This window comes from Rattus norvegicus, chromosome 16 (assembly GCF_021556685.1).
Source record: "Rattus norvegicus strain SHRSP/BbbUtx chromosome 16, alternate assembly SHRSP_T2T, whole genome shotgun sequence".
Taxonomy (NCBI): domain Eukaryota; kingdom Metazoa; phylum Chordata; class Mammalia; order Rodentia; family Muridae; genus Rattus; species Rattus norvegicus.
Window position 1 is genome coordinate 54947193 of NC_141549.1, and position 21321 is coordinate 54968513.

General features: G+C 43.3%; 2 protein-coding genes and 1 long non-coding RNA gene across 2 annotated transcripts in view; 2 read left to right on the plus strand and 1 right to left on the minus strand.

The window, feature by feature from the left end:
- Erich1 (glutamate-rich 1) overlaps positions 1 to 21321 on the plus strand; it is a gene marked incomplete at its 5' end in the record, with an annotated part of 52793804 nt that overhangs the window by 24076633 nt on the left and 28695850 nt on the right.
- Positions 7891 to 9369, minus strand: LOC148000568 (uncharacterized). Its single transcript, XR_015639917.1, has 2 exons — positions 8161 to 9369; positions 7891 to 8043 (listed from the first exon to the last, which is right to left on the minus strand). It is a non-coding gene; the product is annotated as an uncharacterized LOC148000568 (long non-coding RNA).
- Positions 13708 to 21321, plus strand: part of Fam149a (family with sequence similarity 149, member A) — a 59250-nt gene continuing 51636 nt past the window's right edge. Inside the window, 1 exon segment of the mRNA NM_001427705.1 lies at positions 13708 to 14800. Coding sequence (NP_001414634.1) covers positions 14175 to 14800 — 626 coding nt within the window. The 5' untranslated portion in view covers positions 13708 to 14174.

Genomic DNA, 21321 nt, shown 5'->3' on the forward strand with positions numbered 1-21321 from the left:
TCCTTCAGCCTTGTGAGAGCTACTCAGAATCAGTTGGAAATTAAAAGGCATGTCGAAATGTAAAGGTAGAACTGGCTTTTAGGAAAGGTGGGATAAGTGAACCGATTGACAAAATGTTGGAGTTGATCTTGTTTTTTTACACATAACAAAGTTCAAATGGCCTAGTTTGTCATTTAGTATAATATTTTAGGGTTTTGTTTTGTTTTGTTTTTATTCTAGGCTTTTTACAACTTCATGGAAATGATCTCCCTACCTTGGGGTTTTAATTTCTATTTCATTTTTGAGAATCTCATATATGAGAAGTATATCCACAATGTTTTCAGCACCCCCTCCCTTCTAACCCTTCCCACACTCCTCCATCCCGGACGTTCCACATTCATGACCACTGCTGTGTCGTAGCTTGATCTTTCTTAACATTTCCATGCTTTCTACCAGCTCCAGCCACTCTGGCTTTGGGGTCGGGGTGAAAGGTTTGTGGTTCTGTGTTCCTCCCCTTCAGTGCATTTTTCCCCTCTACAGCTGAGAGTCAACTGCCACGAGTGTCCTGCCTGCCTTGCAGCAACCCTAGGACTTATTCACACCAGCAGTGCAGCAGAACAATGTGTTTGGGATTCTGCTCGTGCATGACTGTCCTGGTTCCTTGAAATCTGACCACCCAGAACTCAAGAGAGTCCTGTACAGCAGTGTTGATGCTTGCAGTGTTCAGAGGAATGAAGGGAACATGGTTGATTCTCAAACAGCAAACTGTTTGAAAGGTAGCTTGAACTTCTGACAGTATGTTTATTTATTTTATGTATATGAGTACACTGTCGCTGTCTTCAGACACACCAGAAGAGGATGTCAGATCCTATTACAGATGGTTGTGAGCCACCATGTGGTTGCTGGGAATTGAACTCGGGACCTCTGGAAGAGCAGTCAGGGCTCTTAACCACTCAGCCATCACTGCAGCCCTTGACAGTATGTTTATAAAGGAGAAGGAACACATTATATTTTGTGATAATACATGTTTATTATCAAGCAATTTTCTGTCTGGTACTTAAGTTTACGGTAGAGAAAACAAACAGAAGAGAACCATGGTGTTCCAGAGCTGTCTTTGACATCCTCCAGCCTTGTAATAGCTACCCAAAGACACACCAGGTTTACATGCGTCAGCTGTAGAAGTTTCCAGTTTCTAGAACTTCAGCTTAAATCTCAAGTTTTGCATGACCTCCCTCTCCTTTTCCTCTTGTCTCCCATTCTCTCACGTTTATGTGGTATTGATCCGATGGGTAAAAAGCAAAGTGAATAAACGCAGCTGTTTCAGAACTAACGATGGCTCTCCCAGGCACCTTGCCCCTCCCACTTTTATCCATGTGTCTGCTCAGTGTGGCCCTGCTTTTTCTCCAGACATTTCTCCTTGTCTTTGCTGGATTAAATGTGTAGTTTTAAGAGCGAGTTTAGGTGTTTAGGTACCATTTTCCCCCTCCAATCCTTCTGAATCACACCTGTTCTCTAGGGGAGTGAATCAGTACAACTTTAACACTGGGCAAGAATTAGAGACATGCTGTTGCTAATGCAAGAAACCGCCAAACCCTGGCTACACTTTACCTTGGCTGTGTGACTTTGGAGACTCAGGGACCAAGCTCTGTCTCCCCCTCCAAGGAAATAACCATTCTGTGCAAAGGGGTTTCAGGGGATGTTCTGCTCAGCCTGTTTTGGTGGAAAATGATGTCCAATGCGATAAACACTAAGCCAAGTGAGATTGCCCTTCCTTGGAGAACCAAGGTATTTGTAGGAAACACAGTGCCTATGGGCTTTGTTGATAACAGCTCAACCTGGTGGCTTAGTGACTCTACAGTTTCTTCTGATGACATCCATCTCAGGTGGCTTCTGTGACATTATGTGACCTCGAAGTTTGTGCTCTTCTATGGTAGCCTGCAGGAGAGCCAGGAGGACTGCCCCTCTCCACATTTGCACTTGTTAAAAGTACTGGTGACTTCTCAGCACAGCAGTGGAGAGAGAGAGAGAGAGAGAGAGAGAGAGAGAGAGAGAGAGAGAGAGAGAGATATTATTTAAGGGATGCTCCTGGATTGTGTCCAGGATGTTGGGTCTTGACACAGTGGATTCTGAACATTGTACCTTTGGATACACCCCTGAAGATGTCAAAGCACACACTCCAAATTTAAGGACAGAATCATGCTGTTCTACGTTTCATCTTCTGCCATACTTTTTACTCCTTACACATTGCATTATACCCTTCTTACACAATTTACTTTCCATCTCTTTTCTTCCCTCTTCTGTCCCCTGGGTTTATTTATGTCCTTCTGGGTCACATTGCTATGACTTGGGCCTGGTTTACATGCTTTCTGACAGTCTAAGTATTCAGAAACTTTCACCCCAAAGGGATAGTATTATGAGATGAAGTAACACCTTTAAGAGATATGTTACCACCTGGCAGAAGGTCCTTGGGTCTGGGCTTTCAAAAGGGACAAGAGTGGTTCTTATATGACCCTTTTGTGGTTCTATTTGGAGGACGTTGCTGAAGCAAGCAACAGAACCAGCTCTTTGTGCTGTCTGCTTCCTGGTTTGAGAAGGGAGCCTTCGATGTTCTTCCAGTGTCCATCTTTAATAAGACCAGAGCCTCCACCATGCCCTTTGGATTCTCAATCTTCAAAACCATGAGTGAAATAAATCATTTTCTTATAAATCAATTCCATCTCAGTTAACTAACAATTGTAAAAAAAAAAATCCTGGGAAAAACCGTAGGCATATGCACAAAAACAATTGTTCTTTTATCTTAAGACCCGGCATATGTCCTGTGTATACCATGGCCAGTAGCATTCAGAATTGTGATAGTTGACTTTGAGAAGATTTAATGACAACGTTTGAAAGGAAGAAGATATGTTCTGTGTATAAGTGACATGTATAGACAATAATGAGGGCTGTGAACCAGTGGTTTGCCTTTTCATCTGATAATAACAGGTGACCAGCTACTCACTGTTTGAGTAACAGTTTCTCAAAAGAAGGACCATCTGACTTGGCTTAGTGTTTATGTTGGTGGTTTCCCTGGGGCATCAGAGTGAATGTACCCTGAAGGTATTTTTGTTGAGAGTAAATCCTGCTTATTTCCTACACAACAAACTTCTGTGTCTCTTGATTTGTGATTCTCAGACTGTTCAAGTGACAACAGGAGCAGCAGTAGAGTTCTTCTCTGATGTCTGGGGATGCAGCTGCACATGTCAATTTTCTTCACTGGCCATTAGTTCAGGAAGGGCTTTGGTCTGTTTCCTGACAGTGAGACTTATATGGACATTAGCTTAACAAACTTCTGGCAAGTATTTTGCTCCTCAAAATATACATTGAACTAAACCTTCCTTGTACCGTCAGTGTAGCTGTTTAGGAAAAGATGGGTGGTTTCCTAACACCCAGACAGTATGCAATAAAAAGGAGAGAAAGGTCATGGGTCTCTGATGATGTTGATAGCTTACTTCAACAATCCCAGAAACAGCAAAAGATGGTTTCTGTTCTGTGAGCAACCTAAGCGTCATGCTGCTCAGATTGGGTAAGTAAGGCTTTCTTTATGACAAGGAACTCAGCACAACTGGATTGCTTGCCACTCTGGTCCTTTGTCCTCTCTGCTGTCTGCGCCTATGCCGCCAGTGTGTGAATATCGGGCGTAGATCTGCAGGGTTGAAAGAAAACACGTACATGGGTCACTCGTTTTCAGCAAGTGCCACTAAGGCTTTACTGGGATCTCCTTATATACCCGAGGCAAAAGCTGTGGAAAAACAACAAGGCAGGTAAAAATCCCCAACCAGGAAAACAGGAAAAATCTATGTGGTGAAAGTTCCGGCGGAATCAGGGGCATAAACAACTTCTTAACAACAACAAAAAGGAAGGCTCAGTGGGGAGGAAGGGTGCCATGGAAAATCCCAGCCCCAAATCAGGGGCTAAGAGCAGCTGCCAAGGGTGTAAACAATTTCTTACTATATCAGGCTAAAAGGCTCAGCAAAGGGGGAGGGAAACACCAAGATAGGGCCCAACACTCTGCTACATTGTATCTACTTTGACACCCAGTATGTATTGTTATGATGCACAAATAACTTTTATCTGAATGTAGCCTGAATGTAGCTTGTTGATGATAGGAAACCTTTTCTTCCTATTTTAATATTTTCCTTTTAGAAGAACAAATTTAATCATATATTAAGCAAATTATCCCAGGGTCTTGTGAAAGCTTGCATTTGTTGTGCTTTCAAGGAAAATAAATAGACACACCCATCGAAAGCATTCAAATTGTGCAACATTGAATGAACTTAGAAGTGAAAGTAGCTATAATTTCTTTATAGCTCTTTGCCTCCAATTAATCAATGTCACCTGGTGTCACAAAAAGAAAAGTCAGCTCAAGAAAAGCTGGGAGCTTTTTTTTTTTTTTTTTTTTTAAACCTTTTAGGCTCTGTTTAGGGATCTCTACTCTCTAAAAAAATGTAACTCCCACAAGATGTCCCTGTTTGAAACAGGTAGGTATTTAATTCATCAAGAAGTTAGTTATTCTTTTGCTGTTTGTTTTTGATCAAATGTTATGTTTTTGACCAAGACATAAAATTTGTTCATAGCATCATTATAATTCCCTAATATTTTCTTGATGTCATAACTAAATGTCAGAGGAAAAATAAGATTTTTTCCTAACAGGCTGTCTAAAATGAGTATAGTCCCAGCACATACATTATTTATTTTCAATGCATTAGTCTAGAAATAATGGCCAGAGCATCATGGTCCATCACCTAAGGCTCATGTCATGAAAACTGCATGCTGCTGGTAATTAAGGATTAGCCTGGTAACATCTCACATGAGTCTAAAGAGCTGTTGATGGATGAACAATGGCTATAAAAGACCCAGTGTCTTCCTTAGAAGGGTTTATTATGCTTGCAATTATAGATCATTTTTCCAAAGCAGTACCTGCAGAAACAAAAGGATCAATCACTCATCCACTGTCCCTAGTGTATGAGGCTAGCTTTTCAGAAAGCCATATCCATTAGTTAACTGGCAGTTGGACTTCCTTCTCGGCCATCTCCCGTTCTGTCGCTTTCTCTACGTATTAAAGACAGTTGCTATCATCATTGTTTAAAGCTAATATAGCCACTGAATGATTTTCTAAAATCACAAGTAAAATACTTTGATGGTGAGGGACTCCTCTCCACTTAATACCCTGTTTCCTAGGGTTATCATAACAAATTATCACATCAAGATGGCTTCACGTAGCACACTTCTGCAGGCTACAAATCCTACACTGGGTATCAGCAGAGCTGCGATCCCTTGGAAACCTGCAAGTCAGGATTTTTCTCTTCCTTTACCACCTGGACAGTAGTTTTCAGACTGTGGTGCTCCACATATCTGTCACCACAGAGGTTAGGGTGTTTTTCCCTATGTCACTGTTCTTGAAACCTTTTCTCCCTCAGAGTATACTGCCCTATTGGCTTAGGATCTATGCAAATGACCTCATCTGTACTTGATTATACTATGGTCCCATCACCTAGATTTTTCGTCATATGGTTTCAGTTGAGGTCAACTATGATCCAAAAATATTACTGTAGGAATTATATGAGTCTGTGTATGTGTGCCTGTATATGTGTGTGTGTTTGTCTGTATATATACATATATACATGTATATAGATAGATAGATAGATAGATAGTAGATAGTAGATAGATAGATGATAGGTAAATAGATGATAGATAGTAGGTAAATAGATGGTAGATAGATAGATAGATAGATAGATAGATAGATAGATAGTATTGAAAGACCCCCAAACTTGGGGAGACTCTCACTCCAGTCATGGGTTGGGGTACCCCCAGGAAACACGAGTAGCCGGTCTTGATGTAATCAGCAAGAGGCAGTTTTATTTACGAGATCTCGGGCTGACACGTATCCCACACAGGAGATTGAGTCAAGCCCTGAGCCTCTCTAGGCAGGAGCTTATATAGGGAAAACCAGGGGGTTCGTGTGGATACACATAATTGGTTAATACAAAGGGTACACAGTTACTTTTGGCACGGAGTTACATCAACAAAGCATACGTGTAATCTAGCATCTCAGCAATGTGGGCAGGGCAACTCATCTCACTGCAGCAGGGGGATGACCCATCCTCAGGGAGTGAAGGAAGGGGAGGGGGTGGCTCCAGATGGCCAGTGTCCTTGGGAGCTGATAGTCGGGCCGGTAAGCCCTATCTCAAATTCTCTCAGGCATGTCTGGACTTTGTTTGAGACTAACTTTTTGAAATTTAACTCTTCATTCCCCTCTACTTGTTGTGAGTAGTTCTAATCTTAGAACTACAGGGAGAGCTCAGCTTCATCTGGCATAACAGCTTGGTACTGTTGTCTTAACATGAGGACGTGTACAGCGCTAATTCACTCCCTGACAAAAGCTAAAAGGCGATTAATGATGTAGGGCCCAAAAGTGAGCAAAAGGAGGAGGATAATCAAGGGACCAGCTAAGGCTGACAGCAGGGTGGTAAGCCATGGGGACCTATCGAACCAGCTTTGAAACCAGTTATCAGTAGTTTCTCTTTCTCGTCGTCTCTTATCCAACCTCTCTCTAAGTTTAGCCATAGAATCTTTAATGGTCCCGGAGTGATCGAGGTAAAAACAACATTCTTCCCTCAAAGCAGCACATTGCCCTCTTTCTTTAAGGAATATCAGGTCTAATCTTCTCCTATTTTGAAGGACTACCTCTGAGAGGGAGGTTAGGTATTCTTGGAGGTCAGCTAAAAAGTCTTTAGGATTCCAATCTGAACACTATCTAAACCTATACAACAAGGTCATGACTATCTTAGAACTTTTAAACTTATGGTCCCTGAGGCACAGTCCCAAGAAGTGTTAGGAGTATTAACATATGTAATGTTACATCATTTGTAATAGAAATCAAGCCTATCTCTATATTTTTCTCGATGGAACCCAGGGCAACCATGAAATTCTTGTTTCTAAAGCACAGTCCTCAAGTGAGCATTATAACAACCTCCCAGTCACTTATCTGATGTGTAAGTCTAGGGAGCTTTTTGAAGATCTGAGTGTCCCTCTAGGTCCCAGCTCTCAGCCTCAACAGCTAGTATGCGGCTGGTGAGGGCTGAGAATTGACGACTGTCAGGGTGGTCAGCAGCACCAGGTACAGTCCTTTCCAGTGAGGCTCGAGTGTCTGGGCTCCGTGTCATTGTACGTAGCTACAGTCTCTGACCTGGAAGGGATGAGCTGTCTCAGGGGTCCCCGGGGCATAGGCTGCTGCCAGCTGTGAGCAGATTTCTTTCTGTATCACCTGTAGGTCTTTTAGCCTGACTCATAAATCATTATTACTATGACATGTTGGTTCAGTAACATCATCTAATACAGTCAGAGGATCTGAGGCCCCATATAAGATCTCAAAGGGGGTAAAGCTGAATCTGGAAGGGGTATTTCTTGCTCTGAAGAGAGCAAGAGGGAAGGAGGGCCACCCAATCTACGCCAGTCTCCATGGTCAATTTAATTTGGTCAGGATCTCTTTTAGAGTTTTATTTATTTACTCTACCTGTCCTGAACTTTGAGGTCTGTAAATAGAATGTAATTTCCAATCGACCTCTAAATACTTGGCCACACCCTGGCTTACCTTGGCAACGAAAGTAGGGCCATTGTCTGACCAGATTACCTTGGGCATTCCAAATCGGGGGAAAGATTTCTTCCAGTATCTTCTTGATGATTGTAGAGGCCATCTCTTGTATGGTGAGGAAAGTTTTTGTCTATTCCTGAAAAGGTATCTACAAGCACTAGGAGATACTTGTGATCATATTTTCCTGGTTTTATCTCAGTAAAGTTTACTTCGACTTTTTACTAAACTCTCTAGGTCTCTTTGTCCTGTTTTCTTGCTAAGCATTTACGTACTGACATACCTTTCTCTGAGGAATATAGTTTTCCCTCAAGTGTGTCATTGTCTTTTTTTTTTTTTTTTCGTTTAAGCAATTTGGGCCTTTTCTTCTGTTGTACATTTTAAGTGAGGCCATCCCTTAGTCCAATCCCAGTTCCCAGTGGCTGTCTCTTGTAGGCCTGTAACCAGGATAGGCTCCTGCATAGCCATTTTTCGAGCCACTTTATCTGCTTTGTTACTGTCCCATGCCGCTGAATCTCTTCCTTCTGATATCCTGAGCAATGAATAGTACTCACAGTTGTTGGCTTCACCAGGGCATCCAAGAGATGGTAAAGGCATCTGCAGCGCTGATGTGCTGGGGGGTAGAAGTTCAGCCATCCCATATGACATTGTGTTGTCCACCATGGCAGCACCCACTTATCTCTGACCTTCATGAAGAGAACTGTTCCCGTCTGTGGACAAGGTCCTCAGCTTTCAGCATGGGTCAATCAGCCAGTCGCAGAGGTCTTTCCTCCACCCATGGGCTTCTGCCAGTGCTTGACACTTGTGCTGTGGTGGCTCCAGGTCAGGATTGGGCAGCGAGGTGACCAGATTGCCCCCGACAGGTGGAGAATCTAGTCCATGTCAGCTGATCAGTGATCCCATCCTCTGGGACGTTTCATTTAAAGGCAAAACATCAGCCACTCTACCACAGTTTAAGTCCTGGATTGGGTGATAATTGTCAGAGCCCGGCTGGCAGGAATGATGTGTTCCAGGGAGAACGGCACTAAGCCACACACACATCTCCCAGCATCAGGTTCTGGTGCACTGAGACAGGTCTTAAGCTCCACATACACAGTCTGTAGATATGCATACACATGGCCTCATCCAGCCATTTTAGCCCTCGCAAGCCATTTTGGAGAGCAATTTTCTCATGAGCAAGGGATAGGGGCAGTCAGGGATGACCATGAACTAGTGGGTGGGTTACCCGGCCCACGCCAAGGTCCACTGTTCTTCAGGCAGTCCATAAGTATTGTTCGTTGCCAGTAGCCCCCTGTACTCAAGGTCTTTGGATATTGGCCCACTGGGGGGGGGGGATAGGAGCACAGAGCATTGGGTTCCTGTATCCACACTTCCCTTCTATCTCTGTACATAGCCAGCACTCTAGGACCAAGAAGCTCTCCAGTGGCCCCTCTTGTTCTTTCTTGGGCAGTCCCTGACCCAGTGTCCTTTTTCTTCGTATTAGGCACACTGATCTTTAGCCAGGAATTCTCTTCTGTTGCCAGGTACTATCTTCCTAGGTTCCCTAACTACTGTGGCCAGTATATGTTCCTCTCTTGTCTCTTTTCTTCCCTAGCTTCCTGTTCTTTTTACCTTCTTTCCTCTTTCTCTTCCTCAGTCTCTCTGTCTGTATCTTCTTCTACAGCTATTAGTTGCTGTCCACTTTTGTGCACCGACCCTGAACCATATATCAACCTTATTTTCTCTGCAACTTACAACAACTCTCTCAGTGACTTAGCTTAACCCTTCAAGTTTCTGTAACTTTTTCTTTATATCTTTTTCTTACTTTAGCCAAATTGGTGGGGCGTTTTCTAGCCCCTCGGAGACCCACCCTTGGAGCCTGGCAGCAGACCCGGAGCACTCCCTACCTTCAGGGGTGTTCAAGTCAACAGGCAGAAGTGAGGGCCTTCCATATGTGTCTGGAACATTCTTTCTGTCCTCTAGTAGGATTCCGTCTTTCCTCAGTGGTAAAGAAGACCTGTAACAGTTACTAACAAGCATCTCAGATGGGATGGTGAGAAAACAAGAGAATCTTGAGAATAGAGGTCCACTGAAGAGGACAAATAGCATTTAGTCACACAGCTAAACCAGGAGGCCTTCTTGGGACAAAAAGGCCGTTGTAGAAATAAGTACAAGCTTTGTTCCTGTGAAACAGAAAGGCAAGCAGAGAGGCAGCTGATCTGTTATCGACTATCTCTCTGGACTTAGATTTTACTTAAGAAGTACCTCCCTTCAGTGCCAGCTCAGTGGCTCTGTCTCTCAATAAACCCAGCCTCTGAAGGACACTAGGCTTCTAGTAAGAACTAATAACAAAAGGATGGAGAGAGTGTTAGAACCTGGGTGTTCGATACTAAGTGGCTGACAAAAGAATTGTAACCAGTTCACCTGGGGCTATCAGGACTGTAGTAGTAGTCCTTCACCAAGCTGTCTCACTGGGTTAAAGGCCCATGGAAAAGAAAACATTAATCCTGACCTTAACCACAGCCAAAGCCTGAATTCTAAATTTTGACTGGCAAAACAAAGTTCTTCACAGTTTGTTGTAGATTCTTTGAAACTATTTTAGGGGCTTCTCTGCCCCCCAACCTGGGGCATTTTGACCACAGGGGCAGGAACTGGCTGCTGTGGGGATAGGATCAAAGGCACTCTCCATGTCAATGATGACTAACAGGGAAGGTTACTTAATGTTGGAGATCAACTCCTCTCTTGGAATAGGGCCAGCAGATAAAGCAGGCTCCCTTAAAGAACTTCTCTTAATGAACACTCTCCTTTTGTGAGCAAGTGTTGAAGGTCTGGCCACTGAAGGCAGCAACTGGAATTTTTTTTTTCAGGGCCAAAAGTCTCATAATACAACCATTAACTCTATGCTATCTTTTTGTTGTCAAAGCGTCAACCCCAGCCGGCCTCCTTACCTTGAAACTCCTCTTACGCTGACTTGGCCAGAGCTGTGCTGCTGCCCATGCGCAGCCTGTAGCTTGCTAGCAGGCCTGCATGCTTGCCACCCTCAGCCCCTACATTTTTCTACTCTGTGCTGTCCCTTCCTTAGAAGCTGTGAATGTTTAAGCAACAGGGAGAATTTTTCTTCAGGATCTAAGGTAAAGCTTTCAGGTTCTTGTTAATGCCTGCTTCAGACGGATCACTCGCTAACCGGGAGTCCTTCATACACAACGGTTAACAGCAGCTGGGCTGGACAATGGGAGTAAAGAGAGGGGCAGCTCTCCTTGGGGAGGAGGCTCAAGAGAGAAAGATAAAACTCCCCGGCAGAAAACAATTTCTCTCAAGCAAATTATTTTTAACTTTTAAGTTAAGCACCAAGAGGACCAAGTAAAACTCCTTGACAAACAAAGCAAACAGTTTCATGATTTCAAACACAGTTGTCAGTCCAAGATTTCAAACACAGTTGTCAGTCCAAGTCCAAAAACGAAACAAAAGCCAAAAAGACACTGGACAATACCACAGAAAACAAACCAGACAAACAAGACCAAGACAAAGCATCCTATAACCAATTTCCACAGATGCCTGGTACCTTCAGTACCTGGTCCAAACTGCAGCTTAACCTTAGCTGCTTCTGGGATACCAAACACAGAAACAGAATACAGACAACAGACACTAACACATCTAAGCACACTTGTCCGTGCCTATACTTAAATAGGCAGCCGAACGGGACCTCCAAAGTCAAGTCACAGTCAGATCTTTTCGACTGTCAGTTGCCAGGTTCTCCCGACAATATTCAGCTCTTGGAACGTCTCCCAGAGCTGGGGCGTTCCCACTTCTGCTATCTAAAAACAGAAAACAAAAAGAAAATGGCTATTCGGAGTAGGAACCCAGTACCTACTCACAGGCATCTGTCCGGGGCGGGGAAACCCATCCGCCCAAGTGCACTCAAAAACGGGGTGCACTCAAATACGGGGTGGGAAGCCCATCCACCTGAGTGCACTCAAATTAAACCTAGACCATGGCACAATATACAGTACGTGATACACAACATACACACACACACACACACACACACACACACACACACACACAGAGCAGCCGCTTTCAACACTCACACCAACGTACCTCCAAGAGGCATTCGAGTCTCCGGGGGTCACGCTCCTATCCCGGACGAGCCCCCAATGAAAGACCCCCAAACTTGGGGAGACTCTCGCTCCAGTCACGGGTTGGGGTACCCCCAGGAAACATGAGTAGCCGGTCTTGATGTAATCAGCAAGAGGCAGTTTTATTTACGAGATCTCGGGCTGACACGTATCCCACACAGGAGATTGAGTCAAGCCCTGAGCCTCTCTAGGCAGGAGCTTATATAGGGAAAACCAGGGGGTTCGTGTGGATACACATAATTGGTTAATACAAAGGGTACACAGTTACTTTTGGCACGGAGTTACATCAACAAAGCATACGTGTAATCTAGCATCTCAGCAATGTGGGCAGGGCAACTCATCTCACTGCAGCAGGGGGATGACCCATCCTCAGGGAGTGAAGGAAGGGGAGGGGGTGGCTCCAGATGGCCAGTGTCCTTGGGAGCTGATAGTCGGGCCGGTAAGCCCTATCTCAAATTCTCTCAGGCATGTCTGGACTTTGTTTGAGACTAACTTTTTGAAATTTAACTCTTCAGTATAAGAACAAAGGACTGGCTGGTCACATAACATTTACAGCAAGCCTGAAGAGTTGTATGAAATATCTGAATACCCTAATGTATGTTTCATAGCTTGGGGACCACCTGGCAAGTTGTAGCACAGGGGAAATGACAAGAACATGGCAGGTGTTTCTGGCATCTGCTTCTGGTAGCCTTTTATTGTTCTCCAGTTGGCACAGCTTTTCTGGTCTTCCTCCAGCACCTCTGTCTCTAGGGTCTACCACTGCTAACCTTGGTTTGTCTGGCACTCACTCTTTCTTCCCCTCATCCTGATCCTTACTTCCAAGCTTTAAATGTTGACAACTGCACACTTTTCCTATTCCAAGAATCTAATTAAGATGGAGCCTTACTGCTCTCTCCTCCCCCCCCTTTCCCCCTCTCTCCCCTCTCTCTGTGCAGATGTTCTGCTTTCTCCCAGCTGATGCTAACTGAAGTGGTGGTCACATGCTATACTGGTTTCACATGCTGTACTGGTTTCTAAGGGCTTATGCTGTCACAACGTGAGATAGATACATATCAGCTTTGCTTTGTTCCTTTTGTTCTACTTCAAGAAGAATGTATCTCCTTGCCTCTCACTGCTTAACTAGTCTTGAAACTCTACAAAGGTGCTTCTGACATGTTTATTAGCGGGGTTGGAAGCACTAAATAGATCATAGGCAGTTTTCAATATGATAAATAGAAAACGAGCAATCTATAGGAAAATGCAAAGTTTGATGTTCTTAAGATGTTACAGTTTGATAAGAAATACTCTCCCAGGTTCATGTGCTGATGTCTTGGTCTTCAGTCAGTAGTGTAAAGACCCCCTCATTTAAAGTGTCTTCAATATATCGCCATAGTTACAACAAGCAGAGAAGCAAAGCTGACCAATGGGCATAAATGACAGTAGCTCAGAGCCCCATTTGAGAACTTGCCAAAGACTGAAGTATACAGAGGTCAAAGCTGTCAATGAATAAACCCCACCCATGTCTTTTGCAGCCCTCAACACTGACCTCACCCTGCGGCAGGCATTCACAGGCATACACTCCACCTGTCATATTTATTTTTATCAAATTAGGCGTAATCCCATTTGTTCCACATAAATTATCTTGACCTCTTCAGTGATGGACAGAAAATAATCTCGGAGTAAAGGAAGTGGACCTCGTTTCAAGTATATTCCCTCAATTCACGTTCTGACTCACCCTTCCCATGGAGGACTGATCATGGGCATAGTATATTTGACCTTGTCAAGCTGAATGAGTTCCAGAACATTCTGGAACCGATGTGTATGCTTGCAGGGATTATGTTTAACGTCCTAGCTCCTGGGCAGCCTGAAGCTGTAAGGATGATGGAGAAATTTGAAACTGTTTCTTTAAGGCAGGAGTCAAGGAGGGGAGCTGGTGTTTCTATTGTGGACACAGCCCAGCTACAGTCTGGAGTCCAATTAGCAGAGAGCTTAGCAGGGGTTTTGTTTAGCTTAGCAACCGCCTGTGCAGCCCCAGGGGCCAGCCAGAGAATCTCCAGGGAGTTTAGCCCATAATCTGTGCATCAAACACTAGTCTTCTTCTTGAGCTCTGTGCTCCTGGTCCCTTGGGCATCTTACTACACTGTGGGGCAGGAGACGTTTCTCTTTGCAGAGGCAAACCTGCCTCCCTCTGTTACCTTTTACAATTTCAGCAATCTGTGGGTCCACTGGAGAGGGCTTGTCAAATCTGTAAGGAGCTAAACGCTGAAAACAACAGGTTCCTAGAGGTGGAAAAAGACCTAGAAGCCTCGAGGAAGCCGAGGAAGCCGTGTGCCAGGACCCCAGGACCCCCTGCTCGTCCCCAGGGTCACCTGATCCAGATTGTTGCAGGGGGCGGTGGATGGAGCCCTGCAGCCCAACACCTGGCGTCCTTGACCTCCTGGCAACAGTAACAGAAGCCTCTCCAGGACCAAGGCATGAAGGTCGCTGTGTTGGACCTGGGGTCTCTGTTTGCCAAGATCTTCAAGATCTCAACAGCGTCCCCGGCGGTCTCCAGCCACCCTGGAGGTGCAGCGGCCACAGGATCAGTGGACTCCGGAGCCAGCACATCACTTAGAGAGGCTGAGACCCTGACTTTGCTCCCATCTCTGCCTCCAGACACCGCGGCCTCACGGGAACCCTTCACCCCTGTTCACACTCCGCTCCCTGCCTCGCACCCCAGGAGTTCGGCAGCCACCCATAGGGTAGAAGCAGCAGGGTGTCCCGGATCTCTGCCCAGCAACTCAGGGGCATCCATAGCACTGCCCTTAGCCTTCTACAGCGGCTCTGTGTGCTCCTTGGCCTCAGGGGCTTTGCCCAGCTCAGGGGCTTTGCCCAGCTCAGGGGCTGTCTGGGCGACCCTGCCTTCCGTCACCATTCCCTTGGACAGCAACAGCAACGCAGCCTCAAGTCCACGGAACCCTCGCCAGCTGCCAGCTCCTGGAGATCCAGAGCCCAGTGTATGGATGGCCCCAGGTCCTGTCCCCAAAACTCTGTTTTTTACCTTGCCAGACATTGGCGAGGAATGGACCTCGGACAGCGACTCCCAGGATGACCCAGAAGGGTGAGTAGCAGTGGGCAATTTTGACCCCCACCCTTCTGCCTGCCACATATCTCTTCCCAGGTTCTCCGCCCACTCCCAGGCTTTCTGGTTGTTCCCAACATAGACTATGGGAAACTTTTTCTTAACATCCTCAGAGTAATCCTGTTGATCAGGGGAGAAGAGGAGGGGAGGGACAGGATTGTATGCTAGGTCTCTGCTACCAGAAGCACTGAACCCTAGGCGATGAGCAGAATTTTCACGAGACTTTTTTTCCAAGTGCCTTTCTCCGCGACAGAATGCACCAGGTGTCCAGGTAACCCACTCTGCAGTACAGCAGCATTGGTTAAGAAATGGCTGAGCGGCGCTTCCACAATTTCTGAGGATCAGATCCCAAGAGGAATGGGTTTCCTTTAGGTGACGCCTAGTTAATTTACATATGTATCACCTCATCTGTTACAAAGGAGACCTGTGGTGCTTAGGATTACTTCTCCCAGAGGTCTTGGGGTTCTGTCTTGGGGCCCTGTCTTGTGTTACTACAGAAACAGGGACTGACTTCACCAGAACAGACTGGGAATTGGAGGCCACTTTCCTCAGAGGATAAACACACACCCCTGGCTCCCCACACCACACCATACACCTACCCTTTGAAATCAACACATTATCCTTACCAAATAACTTGAGACTCTAAGTGACAGTGGATTCTACTTTTAACAAGAGCACATAGCTGTTTTTAAGTGTGTACGAATGTATTCGTCCTTTTGAATGCTGACAGAGGCATGGTGTTCACGGCGTGAGCGCGCAGTTTGAGGGAAGGGCCTGGCGTCTGTGCCAGTGCTGGGAGTTGCATAACCAGTCAGTCAGATAAGGTTGATCATTTGAAATATTATGTTCGAAATTTGTTTGCCAATCAGTGACCTCCTGATAAGGAAAATCAACTGCACTTGAAAAGCTGCTCTAATTACCTAAGGAATCGGGCCTTTGTTATTAGCAACCGGCCCTTAACATTTATACAATTAATGTTTGATGAGCAAACGGATCTTCATGGCGGCCGAAGCTCTAGGCTTAGCACTTTTACTTAGCGAACTGACATTAGACCAGGCAGAGCAGCCAGGAAAGGAAGAGGCATTAACTGCCATCCTTGTGATACTAGTTTATGTTTGTAGTTTCCAAAACCCTTACGACAATTGCGGTTTAAGTAACTGTGCATTTGGTGCTGTTGGCAGAAGCTAAGCTGCTTAGCAAATGCACCCAATGTTACCCAGAAATTGAGTTTTAGTTGCTTTCAGAACTAAAGTTGCATCGAAGGTTGAGTTTTCCACACATCTTCCTGATGGCGTGTGCACCTACACTCTAGAGCTAAAGACAAAGGTACTGACACTGGCGGGCAGCAGACAATCCTGAGTAGATAATTTCCTTTGTGGGTACAAAATTGCTTCTTTCTTTTCCTCACACCCAATTCTCTTCTCATTAAAAAGTAGAGACAAAGAGAAGTAGCCCGAAGTCTTATGTATTTCTCCTTTATGCTGTTGGCAATATGGACTAAATAAACATTATCAGAAAATGAATTTAAATTATCTCCTTGCCAGCTCACCTGTTGGGTAGTACATTGCTCTTAGCCTGCTTGACTAATATTAAAAGTGCTCTTGTTGAAAGTGAACACTTAACTTTCAAGTGTCAATGGACGTGGGGAGAGGGGCGTGGTTAATGTGAGAATGGTGGGGGGCAGCAAGTGACTAGAGAGAATGTGAACATATATAAAAATGGAAACACATCTTTGAGAGACACGGATCCTATATTTAGGCCATAGCACTCAGTTATAGAAGAAAATCTGATAGAAAATTAGATAGATAGATAACTAGGGAGAAAGGAAGTGAGAGAGACAGGAGAGAGAGAGAGAGAGAGAGAGAGAGAGAGAGAGAGAGAGAGAGAGGTAGAAGACAGGTGAGTAATAGACAGGAAGATAGGTAGATATACAGATAGATTGATAGAGATATAGAGATAGAAGATAGATAAACAGATGATAGGTATATATGATAGACAGGTGATAATAGATAGTAGAAGATAGATGATATAGATAAATGTATGATTGATAGATTAAATAGATGATAGATGATAAGTGGATAGATAGTGATAGATAGAGATAGATAATAGATAGATAGGTGATAAATGATAGATAGATAGATAGATAGATAGATAGATAGATAGATAGATAGATAGGACTACATTTGGGTGAAAGTGGGGGAAAATGAGTTTTCTTTCTTTGTCTTGTCTTGTACCCCTAGATATGTGTTCTAACACTTTTGATGTTTGCCTTCCCTTCCCTATGTCTTTTCTCTCTGCACTGCACTCCCTTTGCCCCTCTTTCCACTAAGCCCTTCACTGCCTCATCCTGTAATTCTGGCTCCCTATAAAGGGCTTATCGATTTGCTCGGCGAATGAAAGGATCTTAGCAATTGATATGGTACATATGTTAGTATGTAACACAAGAAGAAAGTGTATCTTTTATGCTGGGATCAACCTTTAAAAATTTAAGGAGAATACAGAATGCTAGCCATTACCTGCCCTTTGCACAGTTCAGCACGTGTCCAGTGTCGCCCCACAATACTGTGACCCAGTTTCCTCTTATGTTCTTTGTTAGATTGCACTGTGATACTGATGGCGGTACGAAGGCACTCGGTAAAAGCACATTAAATCAATGAATAAAAACATTTTCCTCCTCATACGGTCCACTTCCATAATTGTCTCTCTTTAGGAATAATTGTTCTTGAGCCTTTTTCCTTTGGTTGTCTTGGTATTTTCTCAGAGTAAATAATGCGTTCTCCTGGGACATGCTGTTCCTTACAGGGATGAATCGTGAGCTCAGCTTGCAAGTGTTAAGTGGCTTTTGCATTCTCTTAGAGTCATATGACCATGCCTTTCTTAAAAGTCCTAATCCCGGGCTAGAGACATAGTGAAGCCAGGAGTGTGCTTGCCACACACACCCGAGGAGTTCCATCCCCAGTGTCCATGGAAAGAAGGTTAGGAGTGGAGGCGTGTGTTTGTAATCTCAGCGCTGGGGAGGTGGACACAGGCCAATGCCTGGGCCTTGGTGATCAGGAGCCTAGATATATCAGTGAGCCCCCGGCCAGGTCAGATCCTGTCCCTAAAACAAAATGACTTTGCTTTGCATCAGTCAATTCACTTTCTCTTCTGTTAAACTAGAAATAACAATTCCCAGTCAAAGATATTGTAGGGGATAAAAGAGGCAACATATAAAAGTCCCTTTTTGTCAACACATGTATGCACATGCAAATGTATACATACACATGTGCACACATATACACCTGCACACACAAACACACATAAACACATATGTCCACACTTTCACACACACATACATATACACATCCAAGAACACACATACACATGTGCACATGCATTCATATATATATATATATATATATATATATATATATATATACATATGCATGCCAATACATGAACACACAAAAACTTACATGATTTTCAACATTTAACATTTTCTTAAACATAAAACAATTTTCTCCTTACCACCTAAGCAGTAGCTGGTTTTAACTTTAAATTGTTCTTGTTATTTTAATTAAAATCTTTGTGATTGAGCTAGTGGTTAGTCTCCCACTATAGCTTTAAAGAGCAAGTTTAAGTTCTTTGTAACAGTCTCCATACACAGCACCTGGCTGTATTAAGTAAAAACAACCACATGGTGTGCAATCGGGATCCTGAGTTACATAGTGATAACGATTCTCCCAAGATTTTAGCACATATAGTGAAGTCAGATTGAGGCTGACCTAAATTCAATTCTATAGCATTTTTTTAAAAAAAGAAGTCCTTACGGTATTAACAGCTATTCCCATCACTCAATTCACTTCCTCTTCCATTAAAGTGGGATTAATAGTCCCCAGTTAGAGATATTGTAGGGGTTAAAGGAGGCAGCATATGCTATTTAACGTCCTTGGCCGGTTATTCTTATTATTCCCAGCATCACTCTCTTCTTCCCACCTGTTGCGCATCCTAGCCCCCGTTGGCTTTGTCTCGCACCTGCCTTACCCTTTTTGACACCGCTCCCATAGAAGCACTTCATAAACAGCCATTACTATTGCTTTAGAATGTTCAGGATCCCAAATATAGTATTTATCGTCCACAGCCTCCTTTGTACAGAGTAGAATAGCTATGATCTACAGTGAAAGTTAATGTGTCATTTTCCAGAGGTGAACCCCCAAACTGTACGTTACAAATACCTGTTCTGTATAAGCTCTACAGTGAGTTAGACTTTTGGAGTAGAGACAAATCTGCAAAGTTGTCAGAATAAGAAAAACATGAATCATTCAGCATAAATAGCATCACGTAGGCACACTCAGTAGAATGTGCTCGTTAAACACTGTGTGTGCTTTATTAAATAAGCAAATGAACACAATTAATAACATACTGAAAAGATCAGACTCTGCCAGTTGACTCTGCCAGAAGTAAAAGAAGTTCATGAGGGCGTGCTATTTTGTTTTGTTTTGTTTTTGTCTTTTTAAAGCTAAATAAAGCCGGGGCAATGATTATATGTACTGAACTTAGAAAGCAACATCTTTGGCAATGAAAAAAAGTCACAAAAGCTTTCTCTATTGGTTTTGTTGAAGATAACTGGAGGGAAATAAAATACCCTTTCTGAACACAGACAAGTGTGCCTCTATACACACATATTCTTCCTAGAATTATTGCTTTCCTAAATTTGTAACTATAACTTTAGGAATTATTTTCAAACAATGTAGAACTTCTACACAGGGTTACTAAAATGAAGAGAAAACTACTCTGGAAGCTAACAGTTTACACCAGACTTCTAATATTAGTGACTGTATTTCAGGCATGATCACTAGGTATGTTCAATTACGACTATCCATGTGTGGTCTTAGAAAACCTTCCATTTGTCTGAGGACTCTTCAAAATCCAGAGAAGGAAAAAGTCTGTATTGAATAAGTCACTACCTACACACGAACACAATCATTTCATTGCTAAGTCAATGCCTCAAAACAAAGCAAAATATAATTTTGCTATATTAAGTACATTCTAAAGAAGTAGATGATATATCCCCAAGAAAAGATTTGCCTCTCTCAGATATTTGATGTGCTTACCAGTTTTAACGTTTCTGTCAGCATGGTGATTGATTGATGTAAACAACCCTCAAATGCATACTGTACAAACATTAGAAATAGCAGTTAGGATTCCAGTGTCCACCACTTACCTGATGCTGTAGGGTTGCTTTCTATATGTTCCCAGGAGCTCTCAAGTACACAAGGCAGTACTTTATTCCCACTTACAGATGAGGAGACTGGATCTCAGAAAGTATAAGAAATTTTCTATTTCCATATAACTAATAAAAATGGAAGAGTCAATTCTAGATGTTCATGCATGCAGAAGCCCTCTCCCCACCACAACACACACACACACACACACACACACACACACACACACACACGCACACACACACACTGGATTACTTCAGGTGGAAAAGACTCTACTTATCTGTACTTAAAAAGAAATGTATAATAATTTTTTTTGGAACAAATGGATTATAGTGAGGAAAAGGTCCTGGAAAACAAAAAGCCATTATAGCAATCTAAAAGGGACTTCTCAAAATAATGTTGCTATTAATGTCAATAAAGACATATGTAAGTAGCCTAGTTTTGAGCCTAGTTTTGTCCATGTTGAAGAGCGGATTAAATACCTGCCCTTGTACAGTCAGGCCCACTCCTGGTTCATTATATAACAGTTCTTTCTTTAGATTATGTACATATAACATGTAAGTGTTTATTATACTACCAAATCAGAGTGAACAAGCACTTTTTCTAGGGAAAACAAAAGAGAAGCTATTCGATATAGAACAGGCTGGGGAAAGGCTGTCTCGTGTGCTTGTGTTTTACAGGTGTCACTTAAAGAGGCAGTGGCATTACAATCAAATATTGAGGAACTGTACCCTGCCGGGCACCGATAGACATTTCTAAGAGAATATTTCTTTAACCTAATGTTTAATTTGGGGGATCATTTTTGACCATTGATCTCTAAAATAAATGAAACAGTTTTGAGGACCTAAAAAAATAATTCGAAAGTTTCAAATACGTCTTACCTAGTGATTTTAAAAGCAAATAACTTCTTTGTAATTATGTCTAATAAAACATTGTCAAAACCACATCGGACAAAATGAAGGTGTAAGAAATAATCAGTGAGGATAACGCCTAGGTTTTGGTGACTGCAAGTATACATCATGACCATCGTAGCAGCAGCTTCTCGTGGGCAGACTGCGGTTAAAGTAAAGTATGTGCTCTTGCCGTTCTGTGCCTAGCAGTTATTTTCTGAGTTCTCTCCTATGGCTCCATTTAATTTCTACTTTGGTCCTTTCACCTTTGTCCTGACCGAGTGAGTGATGGAATTTAACCTTAGGCTTGAATGCATTTGCCTCCTTTACATGTCTGAGAACCAGACTCATGTACCCCCTAGACTTAGTATTGCTAAACTTTCTGTTAACTATGCCAACCAATACA